We start from the raw sequence: 13,926 nt of genomic DNA, 5'->3' as shown, positions 1-13,926 counted from the left end.
GTGTAGACAGTGCAAGTTAAAAGTACAATTGTGGGTTTGGGTTCTTTATCTAAAGTACAATTTTGACTGGGAGTTACTAAAAGGCAGTAAAAAAGGAAGCATATTATGCTTTTTTCAGAGTCCCTTTTTGATGATTGTCATTTGAGGGATGAGGATGTTGAATTTGCCACGTTGCACAAAGTTATGGCAGCTGTTCCATATTGCTAGATTGGAAATTAAAATGGAGATCTATTCAAATTGTCTGACACTTCCAGCAAGCTTGAAAGCAATGCTTTAAAACATAACAGAACTCTAATCTGGGTCCTGAGGGGTAGTCAGTAACATTAAAAGCAAATGTCTTTTTCCAAATGGCCTTTAACTACTTTGTGTCTTTTCCTTTTTGTTGCTAAATTCTGCTTTTCATGGCAACCATTTGATGAAGTGAACAGAATTTCTGAGAATGTCAGAGACCAAATCCTAAGTGAGAACATTTCAGCAGGTCCAGTCTGTTATGATAATAAATATTTTCAGGAATGTTTAAGCTATGCTAACCTTTAAAAAAGAATGGCTCACATTTCTATTTTCTTTTTTCATAAATATCTGGTGCCTGAAACCTCTTAACAGTTTCTTCATCTAAAGATAAGACTGGGTTTATCTCTGCATGTAAGAGGTAATGTAGTCTCTTAGTTTAGGAATTTCTAGAACCTTTGCCTGTCAACACACAATCAAATCTAACTTTTGATCCTAGTGCTGCTGCTTTAGCAACACCAATTTTATATAGACTAGAAAAACTAGAAAATAATATAGGAAATTGTTCTTTGAATCACCCATAATTCCAGACCTGTGCTTCAGAACTCAAAATTATCCAGTTTGATTTGTTGTCACCATAAAATGTTGGTTAAAAGCATTAGTGTTTTTATCCAGTAATTCTTAATCCACAGAAAGAATGCTCTGTTGACATCTCTGCAATTTTTGTTGTCCTGAATATGCCAGTTCATCTCACTCATACTGAGCATTAATCACTAAATGTAGCTTTGTGAAGTGTTCAGGAAATATTTGAGGAGGCTTTATAAAGGCATGCCATTAAAAAGGAAAAAAAAAAAAAGACCAAGTAGATAGTGTTGTTCTTTGTGGGTGAAATTCACCTGCCTAAAGCTGAAATAAATACATGACAGACTCTTCTGCTAACGCACCTCCAATTCCGCTGCTCCCTGTGTTCTGTTTTGCTTCCCACACATGCTGTAATGATGAAGGTACTCTGTTCTAAAATACCATTTGCATTTCCAGGGGGGCATCCTGGAAAGTCTGAAGGGCATAAGAGACCCTAGAAAGAGCAATGTGCTATTGATTAATCTGTCCTCTAGATGAACCCTGGTAAAAACCTGCATTTCCAAAATTCTGAAATAATCTGTACACAAATAATGGCAGGAGGAGTTCTCTCTGGGATTGTATGACTATGTAAATAAGCAGTTCTTCAGTGCAGCATGTGGTTTTCTAATTTCCAGTAAAATGGAATGAGTCACACATGACAACAGCATTGCCACTAACCAGTGTGGCATGGCATCTGAAAAAGATAGCACTGGAAGGGTGTGAACTGCAGAGCAGATGATGGGGCTTGAAACATCTTGTTTGCTTTGGCAGAGCAACCAAAATCTTGATGCTTTCCCACAATCTGCTCCAAGGATATAGGTTTTGCTGTGCTGTATCAGATTATTGCCCTGGGAGTTTGTGTGTCCTGCCTTTTCCAATGGGCAGTTCTTGATGCTTCAGATAAAGATAAATGCCCAGACTCCCCACAGGGGAATTCCAAAGTTAGATGGTGTATCTTCAAGTACGGTTTGCATTACTGCAGATTACCAGGGGAGGGTTTTTCTCTCTGGTACCAAATCATGAAGGATACATCTACTCAGGGAAAAAAAAAGGCCCAAGACAGCTCCCAAGTCCAGGCTCACATACCATACATATTATTTATATGTAGGTACATGTGCTGGTATGGGCCTTAGGCTGAGTTTGCTCCAGAGGGAGAGTCTAGCCATAGTCATGTCTTAGCACAAGCCCAGGATTTTCTTCCTCATGTCTGGAGAGTTTCTGCTTGGCAGCACAGCTGCACAGGAGCAAAGCATCCTGTGACTACTGCTGCCATTGGACCCCAAGTCTGAGAGGAGGTCATGCAGAGTCTCAAAAGATGAAGGCCCAAATTAAATGGATTAAAAGCAAAGCCCTTCCCTTTATTTCTGCACCTCTAGAATTTGGGATCAAATCTTCTGGTGTTAATAAATCAGAAACTCAGAAAATTTTCAGTTCAAAATCAAAGTGGAAATGACCTAGCACTTGGTCCCTGTTACAGGGCATTAAGGTTGTCCACTTTATAGTCAGGAGTGACTTCTGCCTTTTTGGATCTGTTATATGAGAGTGGTGTCAGACACTTTCTCCTTTGAATGTTTCTCTGAAGGAATACTTGTTAAAGGTGACGTGGGAGGAGGGTACAATTAATTCTTTTTCTTTTCCTGATATATCCCCAAACACAGGCATATTTAGAAAGAGTTAATGGTGATGTTCTAGGTGCCCAACATTACATTTTCATTGGTTTATGTTGCTTCCTTCCTATCAGTATTGTCCACACTAAGGGCTCAGGGAGTACAGTAGTTTAAGCTGCAGTTTAATTCCCTGTAGATGGAGATTTGCTGTGACAGAAATGCCTGCTGTCCTGGCATTCTCTCACATCTGCTGGAGGCAAAAGAGTATGTCAGACAATAACTCGGCCAGCAGATGTGGTTCTGTAGGGACAGTAGTGTCTGTGGTACGAAAATTCCCTCCCAAAATACAGATCTGTGGGGACAGTGAGCGTCTGTGTCAGTGGCAACTTTATAGCATCTGCTGGGACAGTAATGCCTGTGATACGTAAATGCATCTCTGCATCTGCTGGGTCAGTCAGAGAGAGATGTATTGTATATATCCAGTTTTACATGTGAAAATCCCCTTCTCTTTACTTCAGGGGATTTGTTTGATTCCCCTTCCCACAGAGTTAATAAGAACCATTTTATGTAAGAAGAGCTGAAGGTATTTGTGAGTCTTTTGCACGTAGGACAGACATTGCCACATTTCAGCTGCCAAGAAATACTGCTACATTTTCTCCTACCATGGTATTAATCATTAATGGCTTTGTTCTCAATGAACAGCCTGAGTATCTTCAATGATGCTCTTGTGAGTGCTAATGCTTTGTGGTTGCAGTGAGAGCATCACATGAGAAATGTGTTTGTTCAGAGAGAAGGAGATGCGCCACAAACACAGCGTTCTGACCCAGACCAGATTTCAAATATTCCCAAGTACAGGTGTGCACAGATAAAGATTTTTAATTTGGCCTCATCTCTTGGTTACGCACTGGACCCACGTTAGGAAGGATTGCGCTGGGGACTGTCAATTTTCCAGCAGCAGCAGCTCCATTCAGATGTCAGGGTATTTTGCTACAACAAAGGCTGATGTTGACATTTTTTCTTGGATAGAGACAGATGCAAGAGCTTCTGCCTCAAGGTTATCCATTATACCGTATATTAACTAGATGTTTTAACACGGGGCTTCCTGCAGAGACAGCAGTGAATGATGATTAATACTTATCAATTAAAATCTAATCTTTTCCCATGTGTATTTATATGCTGAACTTCAACCTACAAGGCAATTCTGTGACAGGAATTAGATATTCTTTTGTTGGAGAGCACTGGAATTATGGTCAGGGATGTATTATTCACTTGTTTATTATGGGAATTGCGTTTGTGCCTGGTTTTCGCCTAGGCATTGTATATAAACATAGTCTCTGTGAAAAGGAGTTTATAAACAATTACCATTAAAGGGACAATTATTTTCTCTTCCTTCATGTAGCAGGTCTGAGTAGGAGGTGAGGGATAGAGGAGAGAGGAGGTAAAGGTTGTACGTGTTTTATGACCGTAATTACAATTAACTGTTTGAGAGATTAAAATTATATTAAATGTTAATTATAATTTACTATTTCAGAGATTAAAACCGATTAAAAAAGACTCAAGGTTATAAGGTACCTGACAGATCTATGAGTTATCTAGCTCAGTCTAAACATACAGATATAAATCTTTTTTTTCTTTTTATTTTCCCTTTTCAATGCAGCCCCAGTGGAGCAGACAGTGCCCACAAGTGGGTGCCTGGCAGGCTGGAGACGCCAGCGCTGCATCGCAGCCGCAGAGCTGCCCCACGGGCCATGCTAACAAAGAGCTCCAATCCCGCAGCCGCCGGGCGGGGAGCGCTCCGCTGACACACGGCCAGAGGAGAGGAGAGGAGAGGAGAGCCGCTCGCAGGAGCCATCAACTCCAAACACATCGTGGGAGAGCAAAGGAGAGGCAGAAGGGATTTTCATTTCGAGCTCTGTTTGGCACAGTTGTTAAACACCACTTAATTCAGATACACCGTGCGATAGCCCTGGTTCATGAGCGAGAGTCAGGGCGGAACAATAACTGAAGGAGGCCACTCACAAGCCTGGTGGAGAGTCTTAAAGTGGGCAGGTGATCTGGCTGGTTAGTTCTGATTTATTACAAAGGCATCTTTATGCTTTTTGAATTCCCTTCCATCACTCATGTTAAACAAAACTGCATTTTTATAAGGCAGTTCATCCCCTCCATGCATGCACATGCTCATTGCTCATGTCACACTACCAGCAAAGGCATATGAGGGAAGTGCAGTTACTTGGTGCCTATTACAAAAATCTTTTTTTTGTTTTATTATACTGGAAACAAGCACTTTAGCAAAGCTGCTAGGAACTGGTTCGGGTTTACGGTACTGTATCAACATTTTAAGACACTGATGGTGACTGTTAAAGGTGCAAGACTTTTTCTGGTTTGCAGCAAAATTGCTTTTCACAACTTGTCCCAGAAGATCTTTGTTTTTAAAGAAATATTTTGCAAATGAATTCTGTAACAGGGAGAGGTGTGGAATTAGGGTATGAAAGTGCATGTGGAAACATCATCTTCCCATTCTGTATTTTTTGATGTGACATTCCTTATCAAAAAAGAAAGAGGCACTTCTGCAGCTTCCCTACCCCTGAGCCTCCTACCAGCTCAGAGAGGCATCACAAAGCCACTCTCCATTTTCTTTCTTGTCGTTTATTAACACAACCACACTGTTTTGAGAGCTCTGCCCATCCCTAAGTAAAAGCATTCAAAGTGGCTGGAACAACTGGTAAAAAAAATGATTAAACATTTTCAGCTGAAATTGGTCAGATTATGGATGAGTTGTTTATAAACATCTTGTCTAGAACTGTCAAGAGGTGGAGCTAACATCATTGAAAGATGATAAATTCTGACACGGTGCACTGAGATTTCAATGCCACCGAATGTAGGTTAATATGGGATTCAATAGGAAATCTGGCTTGTGTATTGCTGCATATTACAGGAAACGAAGGAACTTGTCATTTGTCTGCAGATTGCTAATTGCAGTTTATTGCACATGCAAAAGGTTAATTTGGGTATGTTATCACAGTAATCACATGCACTGCCTCAGAATAAACCATACCCCTACACTTACTGATGAGCTGGCCTGTGGGATTTGGGACATTATTTTGTAATATTATGGCAAATAAGAATTTTGGGTAAATGCTGTAAGAGTGGGCAGCAGTGTCCTTAAGTGTAAAAAACCAGAATAGAGCAGTTACAAGTCTCTGGTATGAAATACTTTCCCTTAACCCTTAATTTAATTATTCCCTGAGATGCATGTAATTTATTCTTTGTGATAATCAAAAACAGAAGACTCATCTATTCTAAATGAAAATTATATCCTATTCTTATTATTACTAATGCTTTGTATTTAGAGGAGTATTTAAAGGTCTGAGATGAATTCATGACCTCTTCATGCTGGGTGCTGTATATATATACACACAGTAAGCTCACTGCCCCAAAGACCTTACACTTTAATTAAATAAAGGTTGGAGGAAGGAAGTTTTATTACTTCTGTCACAAATGGGAAATGATAACAGAGAGAAACTAAAAGGACTGAGAATTACACTCCTCCTGCAACGAGTCCTGTATTTGCCTGTAATATATCCTCCCTTCCTGCTTTTGTTAAGTTGCTGTAAATTGCTAGGTAGATGGTTGGTCTCTCCCCCAGAGGTGGATTTTAATTCTGTGCATGTTTCAAGGTTTTATGGAACGAAAGGCGTTCTGTAGATAGATAACACTTTAATTTAGACCTGATTAAGTTATTCTGAAGCAATACTTTTGTGGAGGGAGTAGATTTGTACGGATCTGGTGCACGTTGCTTGTTGCCATATGAACATACTACTGCATAGCTGCTGTGCTCCCTGGGGGCTGCACTGTTGGTGCATGGGGGTTTTAATGTACATCAATATAACTTTTTAACTGTTATTATTCCCTGTAGTTTGCTCTTAAATGTCTTCCAAAATAGTAAAAACATAATAGTGCTTGAGATGTTGGAGCATTCCACAGGATTCATGGGGCTCTTGGAACACCAGAGCAAGCTTAGTTTCCCAGAAATGCATCTTCTTCTTCCCCTGCTCCCTGGAAGTATTGTGCTCATTCTGAAATGCATTTTAAGCATTTTTAATTGGTGCTTCTAGCGTAACATTAAAAATAAAGCCAATTCTGCCTGGAATCCTTCTTTGGGAAAAATTTTTCTAAAGGAAACATAAACCTGAAGATAACTTGTTTCCCTTTTTCTCTTTGTTCAATACAGTAGAGTGATTGGCTTAAGCAGACAGGATAGGAAGGGGAAGGGAGAAGAAAAATGGTTAAGTTAGGTGAAGAAACAAAAGAACAGGTAATATCCAAGCACAACCCAATCACTCTCTTCATATCCTTGCATTTCAGTATTTATGACTCACTGTTGGACTCCAACAATACTAATTCTCTACACTGATGTGTCTTTCCCTCTTCTCATCTCATCTCTGTCCTGTCCTGCCCCTATCTGGTAAATGTTTACATGTTTTTTTGGATAGTGTCATTCTGTCTCACAGATTTTAGACTCCTTGAATTAAAAAGATTGCAGAGAAGCAGACTTCAAAAAAAAATACTATTTTATTTAATAACAAAGATTATTATTTTGTTTTTATAAGTCTTATGAATCCTTGAGCATTTACAAGTAACCTCTTGCTTACCTGATGGAAACCAGCACTGCTGCCCATAGAAGTAAATATGTAGAATAAGTAATCTTTTAAATACAAAAAGTTTCCTTAGTTGATGGGACAAGCTCAGCACTTAGGAAAGCACATCACCAGTGTGTAACCTTGCTAGAAAACAATCCACCGGAGCTTTGTTATACAATATTCAAACATCCTGACAAAGTGACAGTAATTTGCAATAAACATTGTGTGTAAACAATTACCTGTGACTTGTTACACTTGTTTGTACAGGCAGCTGGCTAAACAGATCTGGGTGCACTTGTAAACGTCTGTCCCTGTCACACCTGATACTGGAAAACAATTGCTTATTATATGATTACTCTGAAAAGTCAGTGTTTTGTACCTGACAGCTGGCAAGGACTGAGTATGGGTGCTTACAGAGGCACGGGAAAGAGCCAGAGAAATTCAATGTGATGGTGGTGGTTTTATGACAACGGCGAGGGCACTTTCATGTCTAATCCTCCCATGAAGGGAGGACCTTATGACAGAGTATTTAAGAAAAAAACCGCTTCTGCTGGTTGAAGTGTCCTGTGGTGGTAGAGGTGAAAGAAAGTCATTTGGTCATACAAGGTCCAAGGAAGAGGCGATTTATTTTCTAGTGCTTTAGCAAGACGGGTGTAAGACGCTGGTGACACTACGCTGGAGCAGCTGTGCGGGAGGCGTTCCCAGCTTTCGGGCTCTTTATGAGCAGAAACGCGGGGAGCCGGGACCGAGGTGTCACCGCGCTCCGGCCGGAGCCGCCCCGCAGCGCCGGGACCCGGCTGCGCTCGGGTCACGGCCGTCACCCCGCGCCCCGGGCGCGCCGAGCCGGGCAGGGCGGGGCCGGGAGGCGCCTCCGCCGCCGCAGCACGGGCCCGCGGGCGCCGGGCCGGGCGGATCGGGCGGGGCGGAGCGGAGCGGGCGGAGCGGAGCGGGCTGAGGGCCCGGCCGGACCCGCCCCGGCCGCGGCCCCGCGCGGGCGCACTGCGCGCGCCGGGGCCGGGGGGGAGCGGGGCGGGAGCGGCGCGCAGGCGCGGGGCGCGCGCCGGGCGGGGCCGCGCGGGAGCCGGCGGGGGGTTCCGCGCGCCCGCGGCCGCCGCCCGCGGGGCCGGTGAAGGGGCGGCGGCGCTGCCGGCGCGGGGCCGGGGCCGGGGCCGGTGCGGGGGCGGTGCCGGGGGCTCTGCGGCGCTGCCGCTCCCGAGCCCGGCGGCGCGCGAAGGGCACCCCCCCCACCCCAAACCAACCCGCCCCCCCCCCCCCCCGCGCAAAAACGCACCCCAAGCGCAGCCCCCTCCGCCGGCGCTCAGGTGGGGCTGGCGGCGGGCGCTCGGGGAAGCGGGGCGGGCGGAGGGGCGGGGGAGGGGGGGAAAGCAGCGGCCGGCGGGCCGGGGCCCGGCATTGTTCGGCAGCCGACAACAAAGAGCGGGGCCGGGCCGGGCCGGGCCGGGGGGGCAGCGCCGGCCCCTCCGCGCCGCCCCGGCCAATCGCGGCGCGCGGCGGCGGCGCGCGGTGACAGCGAGCGGCGCTTACGCCGCGGCGCCCGGCGCGGCCCCCGCTCCCCGCCCCGCGCCCGCCCGCCTCTCCAGAGCCGTCTGGCTGCAGCAGAGCCTCAGACAGAGGAGGGGAGAGGAGGAAAAAAAAAACGCTGAGTGAGTGGAGTGGAGCCTGGGAGGGGCTCCTTAAAGAAACGCTGCCGCCGCTTGGCATTGTGGCCGGCGAGGAACTCGAGGGGGGGAAGCCATCGGAGCTCCTCTCGCTTATCCTCTTCCCACCCCCCCCACCCCACCCCCAGCCGACAAAAAAAAAAAAAAAAGAAAAAAAAAAAAGCCAACCGAAAAAAACCTCGGGGGGGGAGTCGTGGGGGGGGTCCTGAGAACATCTTATAAACCGGATTGCACTGAGAGGAGGAAAAAAAAAAGCAAAAAAAGATACAAAATATACAAGCAAAAGGCAACAATTCCCCGGTCTCCAGCAGTCGCCCACCCTCCCTTCCCTTCTCTCCTGCTGGCCATCTGCCTTGGGTTCTCCTTTGTGTCTGATCTCTTACTACTGAGCCGAGCGCAGGCGGAGGGTGCACCACACACAGGGACTATGCCCAGCTCGCTTTTTGCAGACATGGAGAGGAACGGGAGCGGCGGCGGCGGCGGTGGTGGTGGTGGTGGCGGGGGAGAGACCCTGGATGACCAAAGAGCCCTTCAGATCGCCCTGGATCAGCTCTCCCTGCTGGGGCTGGACAACGACGAGACGGGCTCCATTTACGACAACGAGCCTCGGAAAAAGAGCGTGAACATGACTGAATGCGTCCCGGTGCCCAGCTCGGAACATGTCGCTGAGATAGTGGGGAGACAAGGTGGGTGCCTGCATGCGAGGGGGTGTGGGGGCGCGGGTCTCCCCTCCGCGCTGCCGGCCGGGCGGCTCAGATGCGACACTGGCCATTCCCAGGAACGCTGCAGCCGTGCGCTGCTGGCCAGTGCCGGCTTCCCCCAGACAAAGAAAGTGCAGCAGGAGACGTGATGTTTCCGAGGAATGTTATGCATCGGTTTCGAGATGCACTTTCAGCCGCCGGGTTGGGGAAAAAAATCACGAAAATAATAAAAATCTGTCCTTTCCTCCGGCTGCAAAAGTTAAGATTTGCAAGAGGAAACGGGAGGAAAATGGGAGCCTCGGTGCTTCCCCCGCCACCACCACCCCAAAGTTAGAAATCTTGGATTATTTTTAAGGAAGAGAAATGGAGTGGAGAAGTGGAACAATGGGGTTGGAATAAAGCATCCGCAGTGGGGAATATGGCTCATTCGGTACAGCCTCTGCTCCTCACCTTAAGAACTGATTTTATTTTTCCAAAAGGAAAGTGCTGAGCAGGAATGTGGACTGGCGGGTGTGTTGATTTGTGAGGGCTGCTTGCACTTTATCATTTTATTTTATTTAATTTTGTTTTTCTGGCGGTGCAGTTTCCCTGCACCCTTTTTTTTTTTTTTTTTTTTTTTTTTTTTTTCCGGCTCCCTTTTAAAATATTTTTTTTATTTTTTTTTCTCCTTGTGTTGCCGACCCTGTGAACTGCATATTGGTAGTTTTGGGGCAGTTTGCATGGCAGATGTGTCGGTGGCCACTTGCGATGCCTTTGGGCGTGTGCCAGGGCTATGGGCTGACATTACTTTACACCGTGACCGAGGCTCCCGCACGAGATGCCAGCGATCACCTGGGGTTGGGGGCAATGTGTTTCGGGTGGGTGTGTTTTTTTTTTTTCCCCTCCCTAGCTGCACCCAAACAATGGGTTGTAACCGGTTCTCCCCCACCACCTCCCCTTCCTCCCCCTCCCCTTCGCCCTCCATCTCCCGCATGTCGTTCCCAGGTTGTAAAATCAAAGCTCTGCGGGCAAAGACCAACACCTACATCAAGACCCCGGTTCGCGGGGAGGAGCCGCTCTTTGTTGTGACGGGCAGAAAGGAAGATGTGGCCATGGCCCGCAGGGAAATCATCTCTGCGGCCGAGCACTTCTCCATGATCCGAGCCTCGCGGAACAAGAACACAGCCCTGAACGGCACCGTTCCCGGTCCCCCGAACCTGCCCGGCCAAACCACCATCCAGGTGCGGGTGCCTTATCGCGTGGTGGGCTTGGTCGTGGGGCCCAAGGGGGCCACCATCAAGCGCATCCAGCAGCAGACGCACACGTACATCGTGACCCCGAGCCGGGACAAGGAGCCGGTCTTTGAGGTAACGGGCATGCCGGAGAACGTGGACCGGGCCCGGGAGGAGATCGAGGCTCACATCGCCATGCGCACCGGCGGCATCATCGAGCTGACGGACGAGAACGACTTCCACGCCAACGGCACGGACGTGGGCTTCGAGCTGAACGGCACGGGCAGCCTCTGGAGCAAGCCCACGCCGCCCAGCATCACACCCACCCCGGGCCGCAAGCCCTTCTGCAACTACCGCAACGACAGCTCCAGCTCGCTGGGCAGCGCCTCCACCGACTCCTACTTCGGGGGCGGCACCGGGGGGGGCGGCAGCGCCCGCCTGGCCGACTACAGCCCCCCGAGCCCGGCGCTGAGCTTCTCGCACAACGGCAACAACAACAACAACAGCGCCAACGGCTACGTGTACGGCGGGGGCGGCGGCGACGTCCTCTCCTCCCCGGACTGCTGCTCCGAGCTGCCCTTCGACTCGCCGCCCGGCTTCGACCTGGCGCCCGCCCCGCCGCCCGGGGCCGCCCTCCTCTGGCCGCAGTTCGAGCGCGGCCCCGCCGCGCCGCCCTCGCCCGCGCCCTCGCCCGCCGCCGCCGCCGCCTTCCCGGGCGCCGCGCCCGCCAATGCCAACCTGGCGCTGCTGGTGAGCGGCCCCCGGCGCGGCGCCGCCCCGCCCCCGGCGCGGCTCTCCCCGCCCCTGCACGGCAGCGCGGCCGGCTCCGAGCACCCGCTGGCGCGGCGGGTGCGCAGCGACCCCGGCGGGCGGCTGCTGGCCGCCTCCTACCCGCTGTACGCCAACGGGCTGGGCGCCCACCTGCCCGGGCTGCCCTCCGACTCCTCCGCCTCCTCCTCCTCCTCCTCCAGCTCCTCGTCCAGCTCCTCCTGCTCCTCCTCCGGCGTGCGGCGGAAGGGCAGCCGCGACTGCTCGGTGTGCTTCGAGAGCGAGGTGATCGCGGCGCTGGTGCCCTGCGGCCACAACCTCTTCTGCATGGAGTGCGCCAACCGCATCTGCGAGAAGACGGAGCCGCAGTGCCCCGTGTGCCACAGCGCCGTCACCCAGGCCATCCGCATCTTCTCCTGAGCGCCGCGGGCCGGGGAGCCCGGGCCGGGCACCAACGCGGGGGGCGGCGGGGCCGGGGCCGCCGCTCGCCGAGGGGTGCGGGCTGCGGCCGAGGGAGGGCTGGGGGGTGGTGTGACAGCGGGTGCATGCTATAAATAATAACGGGCGACTCCATTCTAGTGCTAGGCTAGTTTTTACACTGTACTTTAATACGAAGCTTCCAAAACTCCCCCTTTTTTTATAAACAAACAAACAGAAAAAAAAAAAAAAAAGAAAAAAATTTGAAAGTAGAAGATGCTTATGATGATGACAATGGTGTGTGGACTGTTAGTAAAACGTGCTGGTAGTTCTAGGATGCTTATTACAAAATAATTAAATCTATGGGTGGATACTTTTCTGAATGTTCTTGAAAGGGCAAGAAGTTCCTGTGAAAAACCATGATACTGCAGCTTTATCAGACTTTAAAAAAGAAAAAAGAAAAAAAAACCAACAAAACTGTAACATATCTCTTATATATATTAAAAACGTTTAAAGGTTTTAAAGATAAATTGCATTAATACAGATTGAAGTATTTTATTCTTTTTTGACTTGAAAAATTATATTTCATATTGCAAAGATGTTTACAAGTATTTTAATTTAAGTTCAGTGAACTTTTTGTAGCTGGGTTAAATCTTTTTTATTTTAGTATGGCCTTATGGCAAAGAACACTGTATTATTTTAATATCACACAATTGTGAACAGAATTACAAACCATAAAATGTGTAATGCTTTGAACAGTATTCTGTTGGGATGGAGATTTTATAGGTTCAGAAAAAATCTTTTAAATCTGCTTCACCCAGCATATTTTCTATTCAGTGATATAAAGCATATTTTATTCTATATTATTACAAAAATGGAAATGTATAAACATATGTCAAAAGGAACTGTTGAAGCTTTCTAACATTTGTATAAATAGAATTCAGTGGAAATTACAAAAATTCTGTTGCACCACTATAGTTTTAGTATTTCTATTTTAATACATTTGTTTACCACTTGTTTATGTATATGTAGGTGACGTTACTTGAGCTTAAATGTACTTTACTGAGCAAAGTTTAAAAACAAAGTATATTTTATTTTATGATAAAGGGCCTTTAACCTCATGGTCAAATACTAATATTATATTTGCTGAGACAAGATTTGAAATTGTATCAAGAGTTTTATTTTTCTGACATTTAAAGTTCTACATAATAAAAGTAAAACTTAAGTAATGGTGCTACTTCATGTTTTTTTAAGTATTTCTATATAAATAAAATAAAATATTACAGAAAAAAAAGGCACTCTGTGTGTTGATTTGATTTCATGTGCTGAGAGTTTTTCCTGGTTTTTTTGTTTCCTGCTTGTATCAGTGAAACATGTTGGGACTTTAAACTGTGTCATGCTAATGTCGCTGGAACTCATGCTTCCAGAATAAACTTACCAGTTATCATACCTTATAATATGATTTTAAGGAAAAAAAAAAAAAAAAAAAGTGGGTTTTTTTAAATATTTGTTATATTGCTAGGGTTTTCCACAGCACAAAATACTATTTTTTTCATAATTTTTAGTCATGAAAATACTTGTTTTTTTGTGAATTGTTACTTTTGGCAGGGAAAACATAGGAAGTAGGAAACAGAGAAGGAGCTGACAGAGAGAGCAAGGGAGGCTCCTTTGTTGCAATGTGCTGCTGGAGGCTCCTGGCTCTGCCGTGCCCAGGGACCTCAGGACCGCATCCCAAACTTGGCGTTCCTGGAGCGGAACAAGGGCCGCAGCAGCCTCCCTGAGTCCTCCACGGTGCTTCTTGGTATTTGGCAGCTGTGGTTGGGGTAATTGGCGTTGACAAGCTCATTTGAATAAAAAATTTATTGCCGTGTAAAGTTGGTTTGGCTTTGCTGGTGCCCGCTGGGGCGAGGGAAGCTCAGCCGAGCCCACGGACACACCGGCAGGACGGGTGTTCTCGGTGTAGCCCATGGGAACCAAGAGGCTGTTGGCTGGCGTGTGTTAGAGCAGATTGCAGAAGGTGCTGCACATCACTAAACGTTTCTCTTTGAGCTTGC

At 47.4% G+C, this 13,926-nt stretch overlaps 1 protein-coding gene across 2 annotated transcripts; it reads left to right on the top strand.

Annotated features, from left to right (window-relative positions):
• Nucleotides 1-8,403: 8,403 nt before the first annotated feature.
• On the top strand, nt 8,404-13,157 carry MEX3B (mex-3 RNA binding family member B). 2 transcript variants are annotated; one of them, XM_058847152.1, is made up of 3 exons: nt 8,404-8,418; nt 9,225-9,461; nt 10,461-13,157. In XM_058847152.1, exons 2-3 carry the CDS (start codon nt 9,227-9,229, stop codon nt 11,873-11,875), a joined length of 1,650 nt encoding a protein of 549 aa, XP_058703135.1. In that variant the 5' UTR covers nt 8,404-8,418; nt 9,225-9,226; the 3' UTR covers nt 11,876-13,157. The 2 variants fall into 2 exon arrangements, with proteins under 2 accessions (XP_058703135.1, XP_058703134.1); XM_058847151.1 differs by lacking the exon at nt 8,404-8,418 and having other exon boundaries at nt 8,934-9,461.
• The last annotated feature ends 769 nt before the right edge of the window (nt 13,158-13,926 follow it).

This window comes from Poecile atricapillus, chromosome 11 (assembly GCF_030490865.1).
Source record: "Poecile atricapillus isolate bPoeAtr1 chromosome 11, bPoeAtr1.hap1, whole genome shotgun sequence".
NCBI classification, from domain to species: Eukaryota; Metazoa; Chordata; class Aves; order Passeriformes; family Paridae; genus Poecile; species Poecile atricapillus.
Note: the sequence above shows the minus strand (reverse complement) of the source record. Positions and strands in the feature narration are given on the sequence as shown.

What these genes read in the sequence shown, in the direction of transcription:
- MEX3B (XM_058847151.1), top strand. Translation starts at nt 9,203, where the DNA reads ATGCCCAGCTCGCTTTTTGCAGACATGGAGAGGAACGGGAGCGGCGGC. An exon ending in TGAGATAGTGGGGAGACAAG is followed by an intron (nt 9,462 to 10,460) that starts GTGGGTGCCTGC and finishes TGTCGTTCCCAG; the next exon opens with GTTGTAAAATCAAAGCTCTG.